Here is a 26,660-nt window from a genome sequence, read left to right as displayed (position 1 = left end):
CGGTGCAGTCACGTTTGCTGCCCAACAACCTTTCTCAAACAATTTTAATAAAATTATTCGATAAATAATAGATTTTTACGTCGGTTATAGCTTTATATGTCAGCTTTATGATGAAGAGCCAGTCATTTCGCTATTGCTCCTAGTTGGTGTTATATTTCGCATATAAGTAACACTCGGCGTACAATTCGAAAAGCTTGCAATAAAAAATAAGAGTCACAATGAATTTGCGATTGGCGCATATTAGACCATATATTTCTGCGTATGAAATTAAGTTAATATATTGAATTTTTGTGTAGACTTGGGAGGGGGCCTCTATCCATCTTCGATCTCGAGAGAATTGAAAAAATTCCGAGATATCGAAACTAAGTTTTGGCAAATGACAGCACATAAAGAGAAATGTATTTTTCCATGTGGTACACTAGCGGAACTCTTTTATCAACTGTGATATACGAGTAACTGCTGACTTTTGCAATGCAATGAAGTAATTTTTTAAGATTCGTCGGTAACTGGTGAAATTAAGGATAGTGGAGTTTTGCAGAAGGTTAGCGGAGAAATTATACATTTATATTTATCCGGAGAATGGACTTTTGCATAAGCTTTTGACCTGAATTGTCCTCAGTTCCTCTTTTAATAAATCACTGCCTCAGGATTGTGTCGTATTTGCACTTCGTTGGGGCCTATCTAGGTGACAGTGTTAAACTCCACTCAGTCCTGACAAAAGAAGTAAAATTTAACATGGAAACAAGAAAAATGTAGGTGATATTCGAAATTCACTTATGATGAATGTGTGGTTTTCCGATTACAGCAAGTTTTAGTTGGTATAGGTCTAGTAAAAATGACCACAATGAAAAACTTATACGATTATACCGTGAAGTAGCTTGTTTGTGAAAACTGACACATGAACATTACATAAAGAATAATGTAAACAAATATGGCGTGAGGCCGCATTGCTCGAGCTTGGAGGCAGCATCTATAAGTTCGCAAAATATCGGACGTTCCGGTATTCTACATAACTTACTTCATAGTGTTTAAATTTCAAGTAATAAGGCTTTAAAATTGCCTCCAAAACATGTTGTAAATGCCTATCAAGTCCGTATTTACTGTCCAACTATAATTGGTCCTAGTTGGTTACTGTATCAACTAAAATGTTGAATACGAAAGCAGCCAGAAATTTATCAGTCCGACCCGAATTATTTTCAAATCCTATACAGTAACTAAACCAGACCTATACGCGAGTTAATCCATCAAGTCGTTCAGTGAGCTTCTTATAAAGAAGTGCTCGCCCAAATGTTGTTGTGGACTCCTTAAATACTATCATTACATGATCGTTTAATGCAATATATTTTCACGCATTACTAGACTTCTTAGTGTACAGTTATACAATTTGCGGTTGGACTTGTTAAGTCATATCTTCTGGTATACACTAAGAAAGGAAACCAAAATAGAATCGAAAATAGCGAGCAAAACATTATATTTTGGAATCTAATAACTGTTGAAATAATGACACAGAGTAGAATCAATGTGCATATACATAGTAATAAATAAATAGTATATCTTAATAATATGTGTAAATTTTCAAACAAATGTAGAATGTTCAAATGGAGACACTGAATTTTATCTATATATTCACTTATAGGAATGGAAAGCCTTCAAACATTCTGAAATAGTTGTACTGGTACCTGCACTGCTTGGACTCAAGGGAAATCTGGAAATGACACTAGCGTCCCGCCTATCAACTGAGGCAAATCTGGGACATATGAAAGAGCGCAGAGAAAAGTGGTCAATAATCTTGGGGAATTTAGCACTTGTGCAAGTAAGTACTTTTATTTAAAATGTGCATTATCCCAGTCTCACTGCTGTCTGATTAACAACCCGATCAAGGACGAATATAGATAATACAAATATGCTGTATATATCTGCTTATTTTTGACACTCGCTAATAATGCGAGTATGCGAGTATGTATCGTCTCTTTATCTTTAAATTTTTAAACTTCTCTTTCTTAAACTTTAATATTCTTATTTAGTTTGTAGTTATTTGTGATATATTTATCTGTACAGTACTCTGAAGAACGGCACTAGGTACCTGAAATTGGTAAAGAAATAAAGCTTCTTTTGTGCAAGTGGTTGCTGATTTTTTCAATGAATACACTTACTGCTGCTGAAGGCGGATGTAGTACTAAATGTAATTATGATTTGTTCGGTTTGTTACCCCAATCAGCTTTGTTTCTGTGAAAATACCTTCATAGCAATGAAAGTGACTGTAATACGCAATCAATCTAACGTGGAAGGATCCAGTTTCTCGTAGGAGCCTGTGTACAGAAACAGGTACTGGGGTGAGGCAGCCGTCTCTGCAAGAACAGCTCACTCTGACGTCGTTGTGCCGCTCTTCCGCTGTAAACAGAGAAACCACACACGACACCTACTCTTATTCACTAAAGCGGTTGCTGCTGGAAAAACAAACCCCAGACATAACCGATCAGAGCTGAATGCAGGTTTGGTAGCATAGATTTTAGTGGGTATTACCTTTTTTAACAGGACCGTGAGTAAATGCAACAACTTTGTTCCCAAATAAGACCAAGAGCACATGCTGTCGACAATTGCACTCCTGCCAGTCTTGAGCGATGCCAATTGAGTCCAGCTCTGTTTCCTCTCTCCCATCTGTACGCTGGTTTTCCTCTCGATCTTTTTTAGTTCACTGAACTCCAATTTGGAATCTATTATGACCATCTGCCATACTTCCTACGAGCGACATGACTAGTCCACTACCATTTCAAAGTATGTATTCTTTCCATTATGTCACTAACCTTCGTTGTATGTCTGACAGTTACTGCCTGCTTTCTGTCTTTCTATGTGTAGCCTTACGTTGATCTTTCCATTCCTCTTCGAGATACTCTGAGTTATCCAACAACGAACACATTTAATGTCCATGCCTCACAGACCTAAGTCATTAGTGGTAGTCTACATCAGTCAAAAACTGTTGTCTTCAGCGCAGCTTACATCTCGGACTTGAAAACTGAAGAATGTCTCCCTTAAGCTTGCCAACCAAATTTAATACATCGACATATTTCTAGTTTCGAGTCCCCTTTCATATCTGCAAGTTGAGCCAGAAAGACATGTTGTGTAACACTTTGCAGTTGTCTACTTCCAGCATCTACAGTGCGGTGACAAAAGTGATGGGGTACCTCCCAATATGTGTCGGACCACCTTTTGCTCGCCGTAGTGCAGCAACTAGACGTGGCATGGACTCAACAAGTCGTTGGAAGTACCCTGAGCCATGCTGCCTATATAGCCATCCATAACTGCGAACATGTTGCCGGTGTAGGATATTGTGCAGGATATTATATCCTATAAATGTTCCATGGGATTCGTGTCGGGCAATCTGGGTGGCCAACTCATTCGCTCGAATTGTACAGAATTTTCTGCAAACCAATCACGAAAAATTTTGACCACTGACATGACATCGTTGTTTGGAAACATGAAGCCTATCAAGGCTGCAGATAGTCTCCAAGTAGCCGAACATAACCATTTCCAGTCATCAATGGTCGGTTCAGTAGGACCAGAAGATCCAGTCCCTTCCATGTAAACACGGACCACGCCATTATGGAGTCACCAAGAGCTTGCACAGTGCCTTGTTGACATCTTGGGTCCATGGCTTCATGGTGTCTGCGCGACACTCGAACCCTACCTTCAGCTCGTACCAAGTGAAATCAGGACTCATCTGAACAAGTCACGGCTTTCCAGTCGTCCAGCGTCCAACCGGCATGGTCACAAGTCCAAGAGAGATGCTGAAGGCGATTTCGTGCTCCTAGCGAAGGCACTCGCAGCGGCCGTCGGCTTCCGTAGCCCATTAACGCCAAATTTCAGCTCACTGTTCTAACGGATACATTCGTCGTACGTCCCAAATTGATTTCTGCAGTTCTTTCACACAGTGTTGCTTGTCTGTTAGCATTGAGAACTCTACGTACACACCACTGCTGTTGATCGTTAAGTGAAGGCCGTCGGCGACTGCGTTGTCCGTGGTGAAAGGCAATGCCTGAAGTTTGGTATTCTCGGCACGCTCTTGACACTGTGGCTTTCGGAATATTGAATTCCCTAACGATTTCCGACATGGAACGTCCCCTGCGTCTAGCTCCAACTACCATTCCGCGTTCGAAGTCTGTTAAATCCCGTTGTGCGACCATAATCACGTCGGAAATCTCTTCGCGTGACTCACCTAATGAATCACTTGAGTACTAATGACAACTCCGCAAGGGCAATGCCTTTTTACACCTTGTGTACGCGGTACTCTTATCAATTGAATATGTGCATATCGCTATCCCATGACTTTTGTCGCCTCAGTGATGTCCAGTATCCATTCATTCCTCAAGATGTTGGTTTTGTCATTTTAGAGCGACTTCAAATCAGAGTAACGGAAGTTTGCTAACTAATATTTGAAATTCTTGTATACTATTTGCAAACAGAACAATATTATCAGCAAATCTCAGCTTATTTAATCTCTTTCTTGGAACTTGAATTCCCACTATTTTTGCAAATTAATTTAGACCTAGATTTTTCTACGACTATTAAAAATAGTTCTGGAGACATAGAATAACCTTATATTAAACCCTTCAACAAAACTCGCAAATGCTGTGGAGGTTTCGTATGTGTCATACGAGATTTTAGTACAACACTGATTTACGCCTTGTTCTTCACAGCCTCAAACACAGTTTGGTGAGTGATCGAGTCCAATGCCTTTCCTGTATTGGGTTTGAGGAACACTTCCTTATGGCCAATGATTAATAGCCTGCGACATTCGAATATACATCAGCTACATGACTCTCAGAGGACAACTTCATCATATCAAATCAAAAAGGGAGAACTTTAATTTTATATTAGTAAACTGCAGGAGTATCCATGGTACGGTCGCGGAACTAGTATCGCTTGTGACAGTTGATAATTCCCACATAATTTTGGGAACAGACTTCTGGCTGAAACCGGAAATGAATAGCAGTAGATCCTAATATCATACTGGAATATACAGGGCGTTTATAAATTAGTTATACAAAAGTAGCCTTTACATGTGAAAAGGGTACATAACTTACAGAAATGTTTGATACAGCACAGAATGCAGTATACCTTCAAGTTTCATTCCCCACTGATAGTTCCCGACGTTCCCGTTAGGTTGGATGCGCGAATGAGTCATTCCAACAGTCATCATGGACTCATATGATGGTGTACAGCATGCACGGTGTTATTTGTGCTTTCATGAATCCAAATCTGCTACTGCAGCTCAGGTACAATTAAGGACTAAACCATCACGTCAGAGACAAATTGTTTTTAACTGGTATAATCATTTCATCTAAACTGACGGATTATAACAGAGGACACCGGGTCACGGTCGGCGAGCAGTCTCTGGCTCAGCAGTTGAACAAGTTCAGCAGTCTACTAACATTTCCAGTCCGTTGACAGTTTAGAGCTGGATATGACTACTGTTACAATTTGGAAGGTGTCACGGAAAAGCCTGTCATTCAAACTCTGCATGTTGGAACTGTTGCAAGCTTTAACAGAAAATGATATAGGAAGACGAACTGAGTTTTGTGTAGAAATGTTTAACAAAATGAAGACTGTAGATTATTTTCTTAATTAAATTGTGTTCAGTGACGAAGCCACCTTCCACACCTGCGATAAAGTGAACCGGCATAATGTTCGGATATGAAGTGAGCAGAACCACATCATGTAACCATCGGAACTCGCCTGACGTAAATGGTTTTTGCGCTGTAAGATGTAACAAGATTTACGGTCCTTTCTCTTTTTCCGAGTCAGCTGTGACTGGCATATCGTACCTGGATATGATTGAATATTATCTAATGCCTCAGTTACAACAGAAAACGGGTACAGCATTTATTTTCCAGCAAGACGGTGCGCCACCATATTACCGTCGTCGTCGCGTATCTCCGTAGGAATGTGCCGACTTGGACTGGACGTGATACAACAATATCCTGGCCACCACGTTCTCCTGATTTAACCCTAGCGGTCTTCTGTGTATGGGGTTACATTAAAGACATAGTGTTCGTTCCGCAGCTTCCTGGAAACATCGACGAGATGCGACAATGGATAACACAAGCAGCTGCCACTATACGTAAAGACTTACTTCATAGGATTCGGTAGGAAACTGATTACAAATAGGACATTTGAAGTGTTACAGAAAGGTAATCACTTTGAACGTTTGTAAGAAAAAACTTGAAAATATATTGCATTCAGTGCTGTATCAAACGTTTCTGTAAGTCATTTACCTTTCTCACAATGAAAGGTTATTTTTGTACAACTAATTCATAAACACTTCGTATATATCAAGGATCGGTTACACGTCAATAATGGCGGTATATTTATTGTAATAACATAAGATATAATATCTAAAGAGATTATTACTGATTCCGAATGTGATATAATCTATGTGATGTTAAATATCAAAGGTGCGTCCAACATGGTAATCAGACGATTTCATTGACCAACTGAGTCAGGAGATGCAATGTTTTTTCATTTAGACACAATTTGGCGAATATCGTGGGTAAGTTTCCTGATCATACTATTCTAATAGAGGAGGACTTAAATTTGCCAGCTATAGACTGGGAGAGCCATGCAATTAAAACTGGTGTCAGGGACAGACAATCACGCCCTGTCGTTCTGGATGCATTGTTTTTAAACGTACTTGGAGCAGAGAGTTAGAGAAGCAACTGACGAAGGCAATGTCTTAGACCTCCTCCCAACTAAGAGAACCGAACTATTAGACTCAACTTATGCAGAGGAGGACGTAAGTGACCACTAGGCTCTCATAGCATACTTGGCTGTGGGTCTTAAAAGGAATGTTAAAGAAGGTAAGAAAATACTCTAATGAAGTAAAACATGACCACTACACACCACAGGTACTGAACGCCGCAATGTGGCACTGTCGGCACTTGAAGCGCTAAGGGAAATATACAGGATGAATCAGGAGGAAAGGTACAACCATTGACGGGTGACAGTATTGGTGATAATGAACAAAAACCTTCAAAGGAACATTTCATTTACTATCACCTGCATTTGTTCCGTTCCTCGCTGTTTTCATCAGTTTCTCGGAAACAGTCACTTTGCAAAGGACAGATTGTTAAGGCCAGCACTTGAGAAGGGCAGATTGTTAATGGCCAGCTGCTGAGAACTAGAATTTCAGAAACGATGTTGCTTGTCAGCTGTTCGCGTGCTATTGTCGTATCTATGGAAAGGGATTGAAGGACAGTGAAACAGCGAGTAGGTGACAAAGTGTTGGACGTCCACGTCTCATCACACAACATAGAGGTCAGAAACTTGCACCTTTTCAGGACAGCTGACGATTTGTGAAATATCGTATGCTGGTGTAAGCACGTGTTTTGGAGCGTACCACTGCAAAAAATTGTTAAACACAGATGACGAATACCCATTCACATGTTGACTCAACAACATCAATTATGACAGCAGTGAGTATGGGATCATCGAGGCTGAGCCATGGGTCAATGGAAATTTGTTAACTGGCCTGATGAATCTTGTTTCTTATTACACCACCTCAGTGGTCATTTCTGGATACGTATCATGCAGGTGAATGGCGTTCCGAAACATACATCGCATCACTCATGCAGGCTGGCAGAAGAGCGGTAATGGCAGTATTATGCTACAAAGGACATTCACACGGGCTTCAAAGGGACCTGCAGTAACACCTGAAAGTAGTGGGACAAAGACAGCATGGCCCACTCGGCATTGTCGCCAAATTTATTCAAGATGTAAGATCCAAGATGGCGGCCATTGATGTGACAACATCACAGTGACTTCATGGTGAGAGGTTCAAATTTTCCCGGAAGAATAGATCAGTTGGGCTATCTCCACTAACGTTACTCCACCCCCTGCCCTCTCCCTTCCCTCCCCAAACCTTCTCGAAACTGGCGGTAAAGGACTTAGTCTGTGCTGGGCTTCTGGACGGGGTGGACAAAATCTTTCTTTTTTATGCATTGTTCATCCAAACAAGCCCCACTCACCTCCCCGCCCTTCCGTCATCTGGACATTGGAGGGAAAAGGGCTCAGTATCTCCCGGGCTGCCAGATAGGGTGGACATAAATCTCTATTTTGTATGCACTGTTTATTTAAATAATTTTATTTGTTATAGGCAGTAGCACCATCCAGTGTGTTCACCTTGAAGTCCAGAGTCCAACTGACTAAGTTCACAACATCACCACCACAGGGCACTGTCGGCCCCTCTCTTGATGTAATCCCAGATGGCGGTCTGGGGAAAAATAGCGGGAAAAGGACTCAGTCTGTGTCTAGCTGCTGGACGGGCAGGATGCACGTAATTGTTCACTTTGTCTACTAGTGGTCAATGAATGAGATGTCTGTGCTAAAGAAAAAGGACGTTAACTGGTATGTTAGCTGTAACCATACAGCTGCAGACTGTATCGATAGCTACCCAAACAAAATTTGAAAGCAATGACTTTTGGTGAATGTGTGAATAAGACAAATACACTTCATCAAATAATAAAGATGCAGCAGAATGGGGCTAAGTTACACTTCACAACACATACTGGTAAATGAGTGTGATGTAACTGCACATCATTCGATAAGAATCGAGCTAGTTTTCCAAAGTGCAAGAGGCAAGACGTTCTCCCCAGAGTATCCACGTCCACTGGAAGAGAGGCCATTCACCAGGTACACAGCACTGCCACACCGTAGCCACAGGGGTGGCAGCGCACGTTACGCAGGAAATACCTGCAGCCTTCCTCCATCCCATCCCCAGCAGACAGACACCCTTTGTCATTGAACACGCACTGCTTCGGGAGATATGAAATCTGGTGTTTAGTCAATGAGTGGAATATTGTCAAATACATAACCTGAAAATGGCACAGAAACTAAATGCACCACTTCATAAAGAGAGAGAGAGAACGAGAGAGAGAGAGAGAGAGAGAGAGAGCCTTGCAGATGACGCATAAAAATAATTATAAGCTATTTGTGATTGTTATTCGGAGAAATACCATCACTACCACACTTGAACACGGAGTCTAAAAGTAAAAGATCGGAGCCCACTTGTGAAACCACCCCTGAGACACTTCTCATGCTTTTGTGGGAAATACCCTTGTCTTTGAGCACGAGCTGCTTCAGGAGTTACTAAATCCTATTGAATATGTCTCTAAACGCACTTTCAAAAAAAATCACTGCACAATCATTCACCTCTGTTTTGCGGTGTATGCTGACGACCGAGAATACTGATTCTAAAAAGGTCGCAGCACACTTGTGAAATCACCCCTGATACACTTTGCGAGCTTTTGTGAGAAATGCCCTTGACTTTGAGCACGAGCTGCATCAGGAGCTACTAAATCCAACTAAATATGTGTTTAAATGCACTATAAAAACAGATCGCTGCACAGTATTTTGCATTAATTTTGCAATGTATACTGCCACACTCAACATGAACTCTAAAAACACCGCTGCACTCATGTGAAATCCCCCTGAGACACATCACACGTTTTTGTTGAAACAGATCCCGAAACCGTTATCAGCTGCAAATCGGTGTTATTTGGAAGTCGAAATAAATATCTCTGTAACTCTAATTAGGATGCTCACAACTCTTCGAGTTTTAGTTGCTTGTCTCACGGCACTGCCACAGGCAAAAAATTTCTGAATCCTACAGCTGCTGTGGTGTTCATCACTTTTCTGAAACAGTGAGAGCACTTAGTTTATATTTGCTGCTGCTGGAGTCAGGGACGTTATTTCCTTTACTTCTCGAAGCACAGACAGGAAAATCAGAACAATTACACAAAGAGAATTCAAAGCACTGTCCAACATACGAGAAAAATTGCTGGAATTTTTGGTGAATTTTCGATGTCCTACAGCTGTTGGTCTGGAGATGCTCTAAAGTCACAATGGTGGGTGAAGGGACAGCATCCCGCTTGACCAAACTAGAGGAGGATGGTCAACTTGGATTTGTCTCAGAACATTCGAACACATAAGCCATGATGTGACTCTCAGACGTCACAGAACTTTCCGTAGATACCTTGCCCCACCTTGATCAAACCAGTCTGTAGTGGCTCCTATGCTCTGCACAAAGGATGTCTTGTGACACTATGATGTCATGGAAGATCTTGTGAATGGAGCATTCTTATTGGTTATTACTTAATTTACCCACCAAACTGCTGCTGCTGCTATTGTGGTAGCACTGTTCGCCATTTTCTGTAGACAGTCAAATTACGAGACTTTTGTGGCAAAACTATTTTGTACAGATCTAAGAAAATGTATACAGAAGTCGTATTTCACTGGCAGTCAAATTGAGCAAAAGTGGTCTACAGATCATAAAATATGGAAACTACCGCAAAAGGTACTTCCTCAATTACACTGCTGTGCTATTGTCGAGGAAAGCTATAATTTTTCGGCGCGAAACCCACTGCTGCTGCTGCCGGTGTGGGAGCGCAGTCTGTCATTTTCTGCAGAAAGACTAATTACGAGACTTTCAGCGGGAAAACTATTTTGTACAAACTGAAAAAAAAACATACAGCAGTCATATTGCACTAACAATTAAACAGTGCAAAAGTGGTCTACAGGTCATGAAATCCGGAAACTATCGCCAAAGACACTTCCTAAATTTCTTGCTCTGCTGCTGTCAGGGAAAGCTAGAATTTTTTCGGCGTAAACCGATCTCGAACCAGGCTATATCATTGCAAATCATATCACTGTAGTAAACACAATTCGGTATGCTGCACCATACCAAAAAATCACTTCTGCATGCTGCATACAACTATCAACCACCAGACCCTTGCACATATACCGCGAAAACAGACAAATCCCCCCCCCCCCAAAAAAAAAACACATAATCACAAGCACCTTATATAGTCCTCGCAGCACTAGATATTTCTCGCAACGGCAGTCAGTCATCCACCGTGGCTAATGGTCATGAGTCAATTGACCTCATACACACTGCTATGACACGTGATCCGACCAGCCCTCAGGGGACTGCGGCCATTCTGCAAACTGCTGTACAAAGTCTAGGCTGGTTCCCCTTGGCACCAAGACGCTAATGTTTCTGACCTTGACCTGCTTGCTTGCTTGCTTGCTGCCACGCTTTCTACAGCGATCTCCACACTGTAGGATTAAAAGAAATTATGTACACTCCTGGAAATTGAAATAAGAACACCGTGAATTCATTGTCCCAGGAAGGGGAAACTTTATTGACACATTCCTGGGGTCAGATACATCACATGATCACACTGACAGAACCACAGGCCCATAGACACAGGCAACAGAGCATGCACAATGTCGGCGCTAGTACAGTGTATATCCACCTTTCGCAGCAATGCAGGCTGCTATTCTCCCATGGAGACGATCGTAGACATGCTGGATGTAGTCCTGTGGAACGACTTGCCATGCCATTTCCACCTGGCGCCTCAGTTGGACCAGCGTTCGTGCTGGACGTGCAGACCGCGTGAGACGACGCTTCATCCAGTCCCAAACATGCTCAATGGGGGACAGATCCGGAGATCTTGCTGGCCAGGGTAGTTGACTTACACCTTCTAGAGCACGTTGGGTGGCACGGGATACATGCGGACGTGCATTGTCCTGTTGGAACAGCAAGTTCCCTTGCCAGTCTAGGAATGGTAGAACGATGGGTTCGATGACGGTTTGGATGTACCGTGCACTATTCAGTGTCCCCTCGACGATCACCAGTGGTGTACGGCCAGTGTAGTAGATCGCTCCCCACACCATGATGCCGGGTGTTGGCCCTGTGTGCCTCGGTCGTATGCAGTCCTGATTGTGGCGCTCACCTGCACGGCGCCAAACACGCATACGACCATCATTGGCACCAAGGCAGAAGCGACTCTCATCGCTGAAGACGACACGTCTCCATTCGTCCCTCCATTCACGCCTGTCGCGACACCACTGGAGGCGGGCTGCACGATGTTGGGGCGTGAGCGGAAGACGGCCCAACGGTGTGCGGGACCGTAGCCCAGCTTCATGGAGACGGTTGCGAATGGTCCTCGCCGATACCCCAGGAGCAACAGTGTCCCTAATTTGCTGGGAAGTGGCGGTGCGGTCCCCTACGGCACTGCGTAGGATCCTACGCTCTTGGCGTGCATCCGTGCGTCGCTGCGGTCCGGTCCCAGGTCGACGGGCACGTGCACCTTCCGCCGACCACTGGCGACAACATCGATGTACTGTGGAGACCTCACGCCCCACGTGTTGAGCAATTCGGCGGTACGTCCACCCGGCCTCCCGCATGCCCACTATACGCCCTCGCTCAAAGTCCGTCAACTGCACATACGGTTCACGTCCACGCTGTCGCGGCATGCTACCAGTGTTAAAGACTGCGATGGAGCTCCGTATGCCACGGCAAACTGGCTGACACTGACGGCGGCGGTGCACAAATGCTGCGCAGCTAGCGCCATTCGACGGCCAAAACCGCGGTTCCTGGTGTGTCCGCTGTGCCGTGCGTGTGATCATTGCTTGTACAGCCCTCTCGCAGTGTCCGGAGCAAGTATGGTGGGTCTGACACACCGGTGTCAATGTGTTCTTTTTTCCATTTCCAGGAGTGTATTTCCACATGGTTTGCCAGAATATCATACCACATACGTGATAGATCTCGATATCAAGCCCTTAGCAATATGCAACCGATCACTAGCACTGTATAACTCCGAAGATAAAGAGTGGAAATTGTATCTCCAGAAACACAAAACTTTAGCGAGGTGCAGCGAGGTAGAAAGTGCGGCAAACCACTAGAAAACTGGAAACTTATCTCGTCTGCGAATATCTTTAGATAAAAACTCGGAAAAAAGAGGGACCTGGTAGTTCCACTCGTATTTTTTAACGAATACTGATGTCAATGATACAACAGATTCCATATCATCCTTCTACTTTACGATGTCAACTAAAGTGTTTCTCATGTCTAGACACCCAGCAAACGTCTCTTTCACCATCTAGATGACACAACACACACAACATTCGATATTCTCTCAACCAAATAAAGATGGGAAATATCTAGAAGCAGTCAACAAGTCAATCTAGGTGAAGGGGAATACGTTTCCTGCGCAAATACACGTTCATATTGATCTCAAATTTCCACGGAGAACACATGCGATCACGAAGGCTTCCCAACACATAATGAGTATTGGTTCGCTATTCAGCCGCCTAGAGGGTGACACAGATAGGTCAGCTACATTCCTGTAGCCCAGTTGGCCTGTCTAGTTTCCCCAGCTCCCGTCGTAAGACGGAAATGTCAGTCGTTCTGGCCAAACGCCACCGCCAATAAGTGCTGAATCGTTCTAGGAGACAAGCCACGTATATTTTATCACCATACTTGCAATTAAATATTACGATTACAGCCTCAATTCGACGACATCTACGTCAAATCCATACCTCGCCTTACTTCAGGACATAGTTTCTTTACACATGTCAGAACATTGGTCACAGTAAATACACTTTATAAGTCTGCTGATCATGGCGAATTTATCGCACATTTCCTACTAAGTATAATACGTCAACAATAAATGAATACCGCTGACATCAAACAATACTGAGCAAAATTCCGTGATGGATGAGCATGTCTCATTTGTTTTCCTTGCGAGTGGTACCACTGTGTCTTAGGAAGAGGGACATAATCGACTTATAAGCGATCAGCTATTAAAGAAACACGATCGCAACTCCCATGTTACTGTCACCATGTATAAAAATCAGTCTTGGTTCTACCAGCACACACAAGTATCACTAAAGATATCCATGTTAATACCGTACAAGCTCTATGAATCGAGGTATGATATTCCTTCCCAATGAAGTGGTCTTCCACATAAATTCTGTGGCATTGAATACAGACCGTGATTGTGCGGTGTGCAGTAACAGTCCAAAAGTGTGAAAGGACGTCGCCGGCTGTGTAAGCTCATAATAAAACCACCAAATTTAGGAAGTGATTCTGCTGAGGAATGTGATAAGAAGCCGGTATTTGCAACTCCCTCAAAATGGTTCAAATGGCTCTGAGCACTACGGGACTTAACATCTGTGGTCATCAGTCTCCTAGAACTTAGAACTACTTAAACCTAACTAACCTAAGGACATCACACACATCCATGCCCGAGGCATGATTCGAACCTGCGACCGTAGCAGTCTCGCGGTTCCGGACTGAGAGCCTAGAACAGCGAGACCACCGCGGCCGGCAAGCAACTCCCTCATGCCGCTGCTACATACTTCTCCAGTATTTGTAACACATTCTATCGCAATGCCACAACAGAGGTTTTGCGAATATCTACTGGGTTATAGGCGATGGAGGATGATGGTTGATTGAGAATGATCACATACAGTAGAAATGGCTCTGAGCATTATGGGACTTAACATCTATGGTCATCAGTCCCCTAGAACTTAGAACTACTTAAACCTAACTAACCTAAGGACATCACACACATCCATGCCCGAGGCAGGATTCGAACCTGCGACCGTAGCAGTCTCGCGGTTCCGGACTGAGCGCCTAGAACCGCGAGACCACCGCGGCCGGCAAGCAACTCCCTCATGCCGCTGCTAGATACTTCTCCAGTATTTGTCACACATTCTATCGCAATGCCACAACAGAGGTTTTGCGAATATCTACTGGGTTATAGGCGATGGAGGATGATGGTTGATTGAGAATGATCACATACAGTAGAAATGGCTCTGAGCACTATGGGACTTAACATCTATGGTCATCAGTCCCCTAGAACTTAGAACTACTTAAACCTAACTAACCTAAGGACATCACACAACACCCAGTCATCACGAGGCAGAGAAAATCCCTGAACCCGCCGGGAATCGAACCCGGGAACCCGGGCGCGACGTACAGTAGACGGTGTCCTATGTGACGGATCACTTAAAAGATACAACACTAGATTGAGGTTATAAGAAATGTACAATATACACTGGCTTTTCAGATCTGTAGTGTTACACTTTCCGGTAGAAATGCTATCTGTGATTTGGAATCAAATCTTTCCATTCAACCACATACCTGCGTTGGATCCTATGGAGACGTCTTTTAATGATAACAGCCACTGGTTAAACGTATTCGTGACACTCATATATCTCGAAACGAGTCACCCTTTTCGATTCTATCTGCCACAGAAAAGCTTAAATGGGGTTTTTAGACAACCCCTATGCATACTGTAAATGTTCCTCACTTTCTGCAGCTTTGTCCAAGTGATCGTTCCAGTTTAAGGCGGAACTGAGCAGAAGCTGGAGGGCGCTATATCTAAAACCTTCTGCGACCCTTCGAAAAACAGGGTGAGCTGGGTTAATGCAACAGGGCTATCATTTTTGAACATTCAGCTGAAATGTGAGCATGTTGTCGTAGCTCCACCAGCAGTGTACAGTGTGTAAGGCCAGCGCCAAACGAAGCTTTCTCCTGCAACACAAGGTAGCAGAGAAGAGAGTACATACAGTTACAGGAACTGTGAAAAGCATGAGGTTTTTTTTACTGCATTACGATATGGCTCGAAACTAAATACTGGTATTGCAGTCCGAAGGTGATCTGCTTACCTCAGTCTGCAGTCATGTCTATCGAACCATACATTTTCTCTATCATCCTTCGTTTCTACCATCCAAAAGAGAAAACAACTACAAAAACTATAAAACCTCTGCTAACATCAACCAACAGAGAACTCGATATATATATATGAATCAAATACCGTTAGTGTGCTGGTGCTGAGCATATGTGACAACCCTATTAAATATACAGCTATGGAGATCTACTGGAGCAGGTGACCATTGATGCAAGTCACCTTCAGAAATCAGTGTAAAGTTTCATTGCCTGTGCTGTAAGAGGACCATATCCCAAAGAGTATCAGTCGCAAGAGAGGGTTTGTTGTTTGATACATTGTTTTTTCTGCTGTAAAACATCCAACCAGGGCATGACTACAGCTTTGTACACCACCATTTCTTTTTTCACCACAGCTTCGAGGTCTGTGTCAGGTTCTAAATTGACATTACCACATTTTGATCCAATGGCTCTCACAGAAAACTGGACATCAAACAGTGTAAATTATGCTGCTGCTCCCACAACACACAGGATGATGATTGAAATAAAAGTCACAACATATGGACACTGAAAAACTTTTATCATATTTTGTCGCATTTCATAAGAGCTGTCCTAAGGTTACCGATGACCTTTACATTTAAACTCATCTTTCACAGCGGCAGGGTAGCAGATGGCTCAGTATTCTGTTTCAACTGATTCCTCATATTGTGGTCATGTATGCAGTCTCTATTTTGGTGCTAGCCATCCACAGAAGGTGTTGCCACTCCAACTAGAGTCTTTCTCCATCTCAAACAAGAGTTGCCAGCCAGTTATTATATGGTAATCAACAGTATACCAGTGGGCAGATGAGGTGGTAAAGACACCATCACTGTACTGTAATAAGCATCAAAGTCGATAGTGCGATCAATTTTAGCAGTTTTACCAGTTTCTCTCCCATACTTCCAACGCCAACCAATGACACAGCAGCATGCTTACCAGTTTCTGTACTATTGCTAAACCTCCCTTCACTACTTCGTGTGTATATATAAATATGCACACAAGTATACAGGGTGATTCAAAAATGCATGTAAATATTTCAAGGGTGTATTTGTGAGGTAAATATAAGACAAAAATGTTCTATACAATTTTTTCCATACTTGGCTTATTACAGAGTTATGAACAAAACAGGATAATACATTCAATACAACGTAAGGTATTTAATGCCCAGAGTTCACAGTTTAATTACAGTGCATTTGGACTAACAACGCAAACTGATAAATAAACGTGACGTAACAAACTGAAACAATTCCTCGCGAACACTGTATTAATTTAGGTCCTGTTGATTGAACTACAGCAATGCACAATAACTAAGGAAAATTGAAGCATTTTACAGACTGTACTGTACTGTACTGTATTTGCACAAATCTTAATGCAATGCATGTTCAAAATGCTGTCCCTGAACTTGCAGACAGACCCGTGCTCGTCGCATCAATGATCTCTGCACATTACACAGTCCGTTCAACTCTCCACGAATAATTTCACAACCACCTTCAATTCTTTGTTGTAGCACTTCTCTGTTCGGTACTGCAGAAGAATACACCAATGTCTTTAGTCGGCCCCATAAATAAAAGTCTAAAGGGTTCAGGTCAGGTGATCTGGCTGGCCAAGCAATTGGTCCTCCGCGACCTATCCATCGATGTGGATACGCAGAATTGAGGTACGCCCTTACGTTGCGGCTGTAATGGGCGGGAGCACCATCGTGCATAAACCACATGGTGGCTCGTGTTGCAAGAGGGACATCCTGTAACAATCCAGGCAATTCTCCCTCCAAAAATTCGCAGTACGCGTGCCCATTCAGCCTTGGAGGCAGAACATGAGGTCGGAGTAAGTAATTCCCCACAATACCACACCAAATGTTTATGGAGAATTGATGTTGATATCCACGCACAATTCTCGCGCCAGGATTCTCGACAGCCCACTGGTGCATATTATGCGAATTGATTACACCCGCACGAGTAAACATGGCCTCATCTGTGAATAATATCCGCCGAATGAACATTGGATCATTCAAATGACGCTCTTGTAACCACTGGCAGAATTGCTGACGGCGAGGATAGTCTTCAGGTGTCAATTCGTGCACTTTTTGCAGGTGAAATGGATGCAACTGTTGTCTCCGAAGCAGCCGCCATACAGTAGATTGTGGAAGTCGTACAGCTGCACTAATTTGTCTCGTACTGATAGATGGATCTTGGTCTACCAGGTCCAAAACATGTTCCTCGACGTTCACTGCATGCTCAAGTGGTCGACCTGAATGTGGCCCAGGACGAATGCCATACTCCCGCATACGTCTGTCCACAGATACAAACGTCTGATGACTTGGTAACCGTCTTCCTGGAAACAGCTCACTGTACCTTCGTCTTGCTGCAAGTGCATTTCCATCTGCTGCACCATACACAAGGTGCATATCAGCATACTCACTGTTTGAGTACATCATGTGCACGAAACCTTTAGCCTTCCGACGATGAATGAACGACAGGACGTACTTTTCCGTTACCAACAACATCAGCGCCATCTTCCGTACAGTAGGAGTAAACATCACGTGCAAACAAAAACAAACACTATTCATGCAGTTTCGAATCAACTGTTGGGAGATACGTATGAGAATTACGTACCAGAATATGGCATCCTGCTGCTTGCACTGCCGTCGTTTTGATACGGACATGACTTTCGTATTTAACGATAACTCTGGAATTAAACGTTTATGGAAAAACATTTATAGAACATTTTTGTCTTATATTTACCTCACAAATACACCCTTAAAATATTTACATGCATTTTTGAATCACCCTGTATATATGGAAGTAAATTGGACAGCAGTATACATATTTCTAGCACTCCAATTATTTTCTGTAATTTACAGTTATGATTGTCCATCTTGCCCCATGTGGATGGGCTCTGGTATTCTTAGGATAAAGTTAGAGATTCAAAGATCTCGTCGCATTGTCTTTGACCAACCCTCCCTGCAACACTGTCACTGATTTTGTTGGGTTGGCAGAAGAGCCAACACCGTGTTACTAGAGGAGGCCGAAATGCACGCGTTTTAGTTCACGCAGGCTGGCGTGATGAGGGAGGAACTATACTGACGTGAGGCCTGGAACATGACAAGGAATTAAAATTCAGAAAGCGGACGTAATTAGTTTGATACTTAACTTTAATCCGCTAATGATGAACGTCGCTCTTGACGGTACATGAGTCACAATATTATCTGTTCAGAAGACATAGTAACTGAATATGGCGCCTTGCTAGGTCGTAGCAAACGACGTAGCTGAAGGCTGGCGTCTCTGCAAATGAGAGCGTATGTAGTCAGTGAACCATCGCTAGCAAAGTCAGCTGTAGAACTGGGGCGAGTGCTAGGGAGTCTCTCTAGACTAGACCTGCCGTGTGGCGGCGCTCGGTCTGCGATCACTGACAGTGGCGACACGCGGGTCTGACGTATACTAACGGACCGCGGCCGATTTAAAGGCTACCACCTAGCAAGTGTGGTGTCTGGCGGTGACACCACAGATTTAATCTGCAGCTGTCCAGCATTTGACATCTTGTGAAGATACAAGTACCAAGAAGGTATTGGTAAGAGAGAGATTATCATGGAACATAAACACATGCACTCTAATGCCAGACATAAATGTCCAACATCTGACACACATCCACCCAGCAAGTTTTCTATTTCACTCACTACAGTGACAATCTCTAAGAAGGTAAAGCTGCGTCCTTAAAACATAGTCTTTGTGAGACATGCACAATATACCTTTCCAGAGGTTAATAGCGCCCAGTCACAGTTCAGAAATTATACTATGCTTGCATCAGTCCTATGATCATTAGTAATGAAGAATGCCTCTTACAAGGAAACAGACCAACGTGTAGCCGGGGTGTTTGACATATAAATTATATTTCATGTTGCCACCAACTCTATAAACAGGACATCTGACATCTGTCAAGCTGATGTATACATGGGGATTGCAGTACCTCACAAACACCTCTCACTAACTTATCACCGCAGTTATGAAACTTGTGACTCGATTTTATGCCCCTAAGTCTTTGTTCGTCTAGAGGAGGGTGCTGAAACTGGATGGACATGTTTCATCATCATCACACATTAGCAGGAAGTCCTCTGATGACTATGGTATGGAGGGGTCTTGATCACATGTAGATAGTCTTCTAAGTCACAAACAGAACACCTACTGAACATAGGCTATGCCACACAACTGACACCCGACAGAACAACCGGGAAAAAATGATTAAATGACCTGCAGCAACATCTCTCGAGAAGGCATCATCAATCTACAATTAAATCATAACTTGTTACAACTTCATTTCAGCCCATCACTCCATTCACTTTCTGTCATCCTTTAAGGGTAAAGCAAGTCAGTTTGGAGGCAGATGGTTCTCTTTCTTCCACGAATGCATCAAAGACAGCAGTCAACTCGCATGTATCACTATAACTTCAATAGACATACAGTAGAATGTTGCAATACAATAATTGTTTATTAGCTGACACCGCAAGGTTCTGTTTGGCGTAGAGTACAGAGAAGTACATTGCAAAAACATCTGATCAGTCCTGCACAGGGTCAAATAAGCGATCCAGTCTATCATTATATATTGCAGTCCCACAGCTGGTAATACAGCGCTCTTTAGCTAAGGACACATAGCATTACATCACTCGCTGGCTAACTACATGTGTCGGCTGCCGGGCCGCACTTCACTAGCTATAGCTCACACTAATCCTCTCCTAACAAAATTCAACTTCCTGTCACTTGGCAATATCTATCACATTACGTGAAGACATGTTGTGCTCCTCCATGACACATAAACAGACAGAAAACAGAACAAATGCACTAAAACTGTAGAAAATGTGCTTGGATGCGTTCAAGTACAGTGCATAACTATACCGTCCGACTCAAAAAAATTGTGCATTTGCTGGATGTTGACGACTGGACTACTACATTTACAAACAATTTTAGATTACTTGGCGAGAAGTGATGTGACGATAGCGTCGGCAGAAGTGACATAAAATTACGAAAACTGACAGAAGCGACGTATAAACTGATGGCAAAATACACATAAAAGCGGTAGCACTGGTATGTCTTCTGCTTGGTGCATGACAGTTATTGTACGTGGGAACGAATATGTAGGAGCGAGAAGAAAAATATGAGAAAAAGTTGACATGAAAGCACCAGTAACTATGGAAACCGTCATTTTTATGGCGACAGTGACAAGACAGCTGCAACACAATGTTTAACGTGCTTGACCACAAATTGTAGAATAACAAATTTATATTAAATGAAACAACAAGTTTCATTGTTTATTTATCTCCACGACGCGTTTCAAAGGTTTAAACCTCCATCATCAGGTGGATTTACATATGTTAGTATGACATTTGTGTGATTGTTGTGTTATGATTTTTTGGAGGAACTTGTGGCACTGTCTCCAGTGGTCACAGGTTTCTTTCACTGTTGTAACACATCACATGTGGTGCAGTTCTTCTTGTTATGCCCGTGCTTGCTAAGAATTTCTCATCCCAGTAAACTTGTTGTTTCATTTAATGTCAATAACAGTCACAGTAAAGCCTAACGTAAAATGTTCGCATTTAAAGCTAAAAACAAATTTTTGTACATGTCAGATCACAAGCCAAGATGTGATCCCAAAGTCAGTCACTTTATAGACTTTTACAAAGTGTCCTTGGCTAAAGAACATTGTATTACCAGCTGTGGGAATGCAATATACAACTACAGACTGGATCGCGTGTTTGACCCTGTGCAGGACTGATCTGATATTTTAAACCCTAACAAAGAGTATTTACAACGATCTTCTCTGTACTCTACGCCAGACAGAATCTTGCGCTGTCAGCTAACAAACAGTTATTGTATGGCAACATTCTACTTTATGTCTATTGAAGTAATAGTGATACATGAGAGTTGACTGCTATCTTTGATGCATTCCTGGAAGAAAGAGAACCATCTGCCTCTAAATTGACTTGTATCTGTCTTAAAGAATGACAGAAAGTGAGTGGAGTGATTGGTTGAAATGGAGTTGTAATGAGATATGATTTAATTGTAGACTGATGATGCCTTCTAGAGAGATGTTACTGCAGATCATTTAACCATTTTTTTCGGTTGTTCTGTCAGGGTTTATCAGTTGTGGAGTTACCTGCGTTTGATGTGTCTTCTGTGTGTGACTTAAAGGACTATCTACATGCCATCATTAACAGCAAACCTCTCCATACCATAGTCATCAGAGGACTTCCTACTACTCATGTGTGATGATGAAACATGACCATCCTATTTCAGCACCCTCCTCTGGACGAACGAAGATTTATGCAACATACTCCAGTCCCCTGCTGCATCTTGGGGAATAAAATCGAGTCTTTAATTTCATAACTATGGCGTTTCAAAGTTAGTGAGAGGTGTTTGTGAGGTGCTGCAATCCCCATGTATACATCTCCTTGACAGATGTTCTGTTTATGGACTCAGTGGCAGCATGAAATGTTATTTCACGTGTCAAACACCCCTGCTACACTTTAGTCTGTTTCCTTGTAAGAGGCATTCTCAGTTACTAATGATCATGTTATTTAGGACTGATACAAGCATAGTATAACTTCTGTGCTGTGACCGGATATGAACAGTGCGCGCTATACACTTCTAGAAAGCTATATTACGCATGTCACACAAAGACTCTATTTTAAACAAGTAGTCTCATCTTTGTCATCATAGCGAGTGGACTAGAAAACTTGCAGAGTGGCTGTATGGCAGATATTGGACGTTTATGCCCAAGATCAGAGTGCATGTGCTAATGTTCTATGATCAATTCTCTCTTACCAATTCCTTCTTGGTACTGACCCCAGACACTAGCACAATACTTTAGAACTGATAACGCAGTTCATTTACATAAAATGCTTCAAACCCCTTCCATCTGGAGCTCCATAATGCATACAACAACAATTTTTCTTCTCTTCAACCTTCCTTTATATTATCACAAGACTTTCGTATCTACTATACACCAATAAGGAGTGCTAACTTCCTCAACATGCGTGGAACTAGAGAGATTTTGTGCACTTGGATGGATGCCGTGAGTAAGACTGGTGCAGAACAGCGTTTACAGATTAAATCGGTGACAGTGTTGCAGGGACAGTTGGTCAAAGACAAAGCGAGGATATCTTTGAATACTCTGTGACTCCCATCCACATAGGGCAAGACGGACAATCGTAACCATATATATGTTCAAGAATAAACAATGAATGGATGTACTGCACAGTTATCAATCTACATTCACAATGGTACTCGCAAAGTGGTGAAGGAGGGTTTAGGAATGATACAGAAACTGGGAAGCATGCTGCCGTGTCATTGGTTGGCATTGAAATTACAGAGGAGAAACTGGTAAAATTGCTAAAATTGATCGCACTGTAGACTTTGACACTTATTACAGTACATTGACAGAGTCTTTACTATTTCCTCTGTCATAATGATTGACTGACATCACTTGTTTGAGATGGAGAAAGACTCTTGTTGGAGGGGCAACACCTTCTGGGGATGGCTAACACCAAAACAGTAATCACGTACATAACCGCAAAATGAGGAATCAGTCGAAACAGAACACCGAGCCATCTGCTACGCTGTCACTGAGTTTAAATGTAGAGGTCATGAATCACCTTCGGACGGCTCTTTGTAAATGTGCCAAAATATCACAAAAGCCTTCCAGTTTCAATATGTTGTGATTGTTTTTTATTTCAATCATCATCCTTTGTGTTTTAGGAGCAGCAGCATAGTTTACACTGTTTGATGTCCAGTTTTCTGTGAGAACCATTGCATCAACATATGTTAATGGCAGTTTAGAAACTGACACAGGCCTCGAAGTCATGCTGAAAAAAAAAGTATATGGTGACATATAAAGCTGTAGTCATGCACTTCTTGGATGTTTTAAAGCAGAAAAAACAATGTATCAAACAACAAACCCTCTCTTGCGACTGATAGTCTGTGGGATATGGTCCTCCTACAGCACAGGCAATGAGACTTTACACTGGTCACCTTCTCCAGTAAATCCAATACCTGTACATTTTAACTATATATGAAGGTAGTATCTGTTCCCGAATGAACTGATACCATTGATGACCGTGCAGCTTCTCTAGAATGAAATGATAATTAAATCAACACCCTAGCTGCAAACAGGCATTGATATACATCATTGGGGACATGTTGAAAATGTGTGCCCCGACCGAGACTCGAACCCGGGATCTCCTGCTTACATGGCAGACGCTCTATCTGAGGCACCGAGGGCACAGAGGATAGTGCGCCTGCAGGGACGTATCCCTTGCACGCTCCCCGTGAGACCCACATTCCTAACATGTCCACACCTCTACATTCGTAGTGTGCCTAATAGATGTTTGCCCATCACACTCATTACTCGTGGCAGATTAATCTACAAAGTCCCGTACGAGTTGGGGCATAGCGTGTGCGTTCGCACAAGGTCAATGGCTGGGTAGCCATATTTTAACTACATATGAAGGTGGTATCGGTTCCCGAAATACACTCCTGGAAATTGAAATAAGAACACCGTGAATTCATTGTCCCAGGAAGGGGAAACTTTATTGACACATTCCTGGGGTCAGATACATCACATGATCACACTGACAGAACCACAGGCACATAGACACAGACAACAGAGCATGCACAATGTCGGCACTAGTACAGTGTATATCCACCTTTCGCAGCAATGCAGGCTGCTATTCTCACATGGAGACGATCGTAGAGATGCTGGATGTAGTCCTGTGGAACGGCTTGCCATGCCATTTCCACCTGGCGCCTCAGTTGGACCAGCGTTCGTGCTGGACGTGCAGACCGCGTGAGACGACGCTTCATCCAGTCCCAAACATGCTCAATGGGGGACAGATCCGGAGATCTTGCTGGCCAGGGTAGTTGACTTACACCTTCTAGAGCACGTTGGGTGGCACGGGATACATGCGGACGTGCATTGTCCTGTTGGAACAGCAAGTTCCCTTGCCGGTCTAGGAATGGTAGAACGATGGGTTCGATGACGGTTTGGATGTACGGTGCACTATTCAGTGTCCCCTCGACGATCACCAGTGGTGTACGGCCAGTGTAGGAGATCGCTCCCCACACCATGATGCCGGGTGTTGGCCCTGTGTGCCTCGGTCGTATGCAGTCCTGATTGTGGCGCTCACCTGCACGGCGCCAAACACGCATACGACCATCATTGGCACCAAGGCAGAAGCGACTCTCATCGCTGAAGACGACACGTCTCCATTCGTCCCTCCATTCACGCCTGTCGCGACACCACTGGAAGCGGGCTGCACGATGTTGGGGCGTGAGCGGAAGACGGCCTAACGGTGTGCGGGTCCGTAGCCCAGCTTCATGGAGACGGTTGCGAATGGTCCTCGCCGATACCCCAGGAGCAACAGTGTCCCTAATTTGCTGGGAAGTGGCGGTGCGGTCCCCTACGGCACTGCGTTGGGTCCTACGGTCTTGGCGTGCATCCGTGCGTCGCTGCGGTCCGGTCCCAGGTCGACGGTCACGTGCACCTTCCGCCGACCACTGGCGACAACATCGATGTACTGTGGAGACCTCACGCCCCACGTGTTGAGCAATTCGGCGGTACGTCCACCCGGCCTCCCGCATGCCCACTATACGCCCTCGCTCAAAGTCCGTCAACTGCACATACGGTTCACGTCCACGCTGTCGCGGCATGCTACCAGTGTTAAGACTGCGATGGAGCTCCGTATGCCACGGCAAACTGGCTGACACTGACGGCGGCGGTGCACAAATGCTGCGCAGCTAGCGCCATTCGACGGCCAACACCGCGGTTCCTGGTGTGTCCGCTGTGCCGTGCGTGTGATCATTGCTTGTACAGCCCTCTCGCAGTGTCCGGAGCAAGTATGGTGGGTCTGACACACCGGTGTCAATGTGTTTTTTTTCCATTTCCTGGAGTGTACCAGATCAATGGTATCTGTTCTGAAATATCAGATCAATGGTATCTGTTCTTTTGGGAACAAATACTACCTTCATATATAGTTAAAATATGGATTCCCGGCCATTGACCTTCTTGTGCGAACGCACATGCTATGCCCCAACTCGTACGGGACTTTGTAGAGTAATCTGCCACGAGTAATGAGTGTAATGGGCAAACATCTTTTAGGCGCACTACGAATTTAGTGGTTTGTACATGTTGGGAATGTGGGTCTCATGGGGAGCGTGCAAGGGGTAAGTCCCTGCAGGAGCACTTTTTCTCTGTGCCCTCGATGCCTCAATGGATAGAGCGTCTGCCATGAAAGCAAGAGATCCCGGGTTCGAGTCCCGATCCGGTCACAAATTTCCAAAATGTCCCCAATGATGTATATCAACGCCTGTTTGCAGCTAGGGTGTCGATTTAATTATCATTTCGCCTTTATATTTAATACGGTCGCCACATATGCTCAGCACCAGCACACTGACAGTATTTGTTTTAGATATATGTATATAGGAAGGCAGGGACACGGTAAAAATCTTTTCGAGTTCTCTGTTGGATGATGTTAGCAGAGTTTTATAATTTTTAGTTGTTTTCTCTTTTGGATGGTTGAAACGCAGGATGATAGGGAGGATGTATGGGTCAACAGACATGAATGCAGCCTGAGGTACGCAGATCTCCTTTGGATTGCAGTATCCGTATTTAGTTTCGAGACACATCGTAATGCAGTAGGAAAAACCTCATACTTTGCCCAGTTCCTGTAACTGTAGGTACTCTCTTTTCTGCTATCTTGTGTTGCAGGAGAAAGCTTCACTGGGCGGTGGCCTTACGCACTATACACAGCTGGTGGGGCTACGACAACGTGATCCCATTTCCACCGAGTGGTAAAAAGGACGGTCCTGAAGCAGACAGGGTCGAAAGGGGTAACTCGTTTCGGGACATGAGAGTGCCACAAATATGATTAACCAGTGGATGTAATCACTGAAAGACATCTGCGTAGGATCCACCGCCGTTATGTGGTTGAATCCAAAAATTTGATTCTAAATTGCACACAGTCTTTCTACCAGACAGGTTAACACTCTAGCTCTGAAAAGCTAGTGTATATTGTACATTTATTACGAACTCAGTCTAACGTTGTATTTTTTTAAGGATTCGTCAC

The 26,660-nt window shown here is 43.5% G+C and overlaps 1 protein-coding gene across 1 annotated transcript in view; it reads left to right on the top strand.

Moving 5' to 3' along the window:
- LOC124722427 (solute carrier family 41 member 1-like) overlaps positions 1–26,660 on the top strand; it is a 339,469-nt gene that overhangs the window by 184,048 nt on the left and 128,761 nt on the right. Inside the window, exon 3 of the mRNA XM_047247591.1 lies at positions 1,637–1,813. Within this exon, the coding sequence (XP_047103547.1) occupies positions 1,637–1,813 (177 nt within the window). The remainder of the gene's footprint in view (positions 1–1,636; positions 1,814–26,660) is intronic.

The sequence above is a fragment of the Schistocerca piceifrons genome, chromosome X, assembly GCF_021461385.2.
Source record: "Schistocerca piceifrons isolate TAMUIC-IGC-003096 chromosome X, iqSchPice1.1, whole genome shotgun sequence".
NCBI classification, from domain to species: Eukaryota; Metazoa; Arthropoda; class Insecta; order Orthoptera; family Acrididae; genus Schistocerca; species Schistocerca piceifrons.
This window is presented reverse-complemented; position numbering and strand designations above follow the sequence as displayed.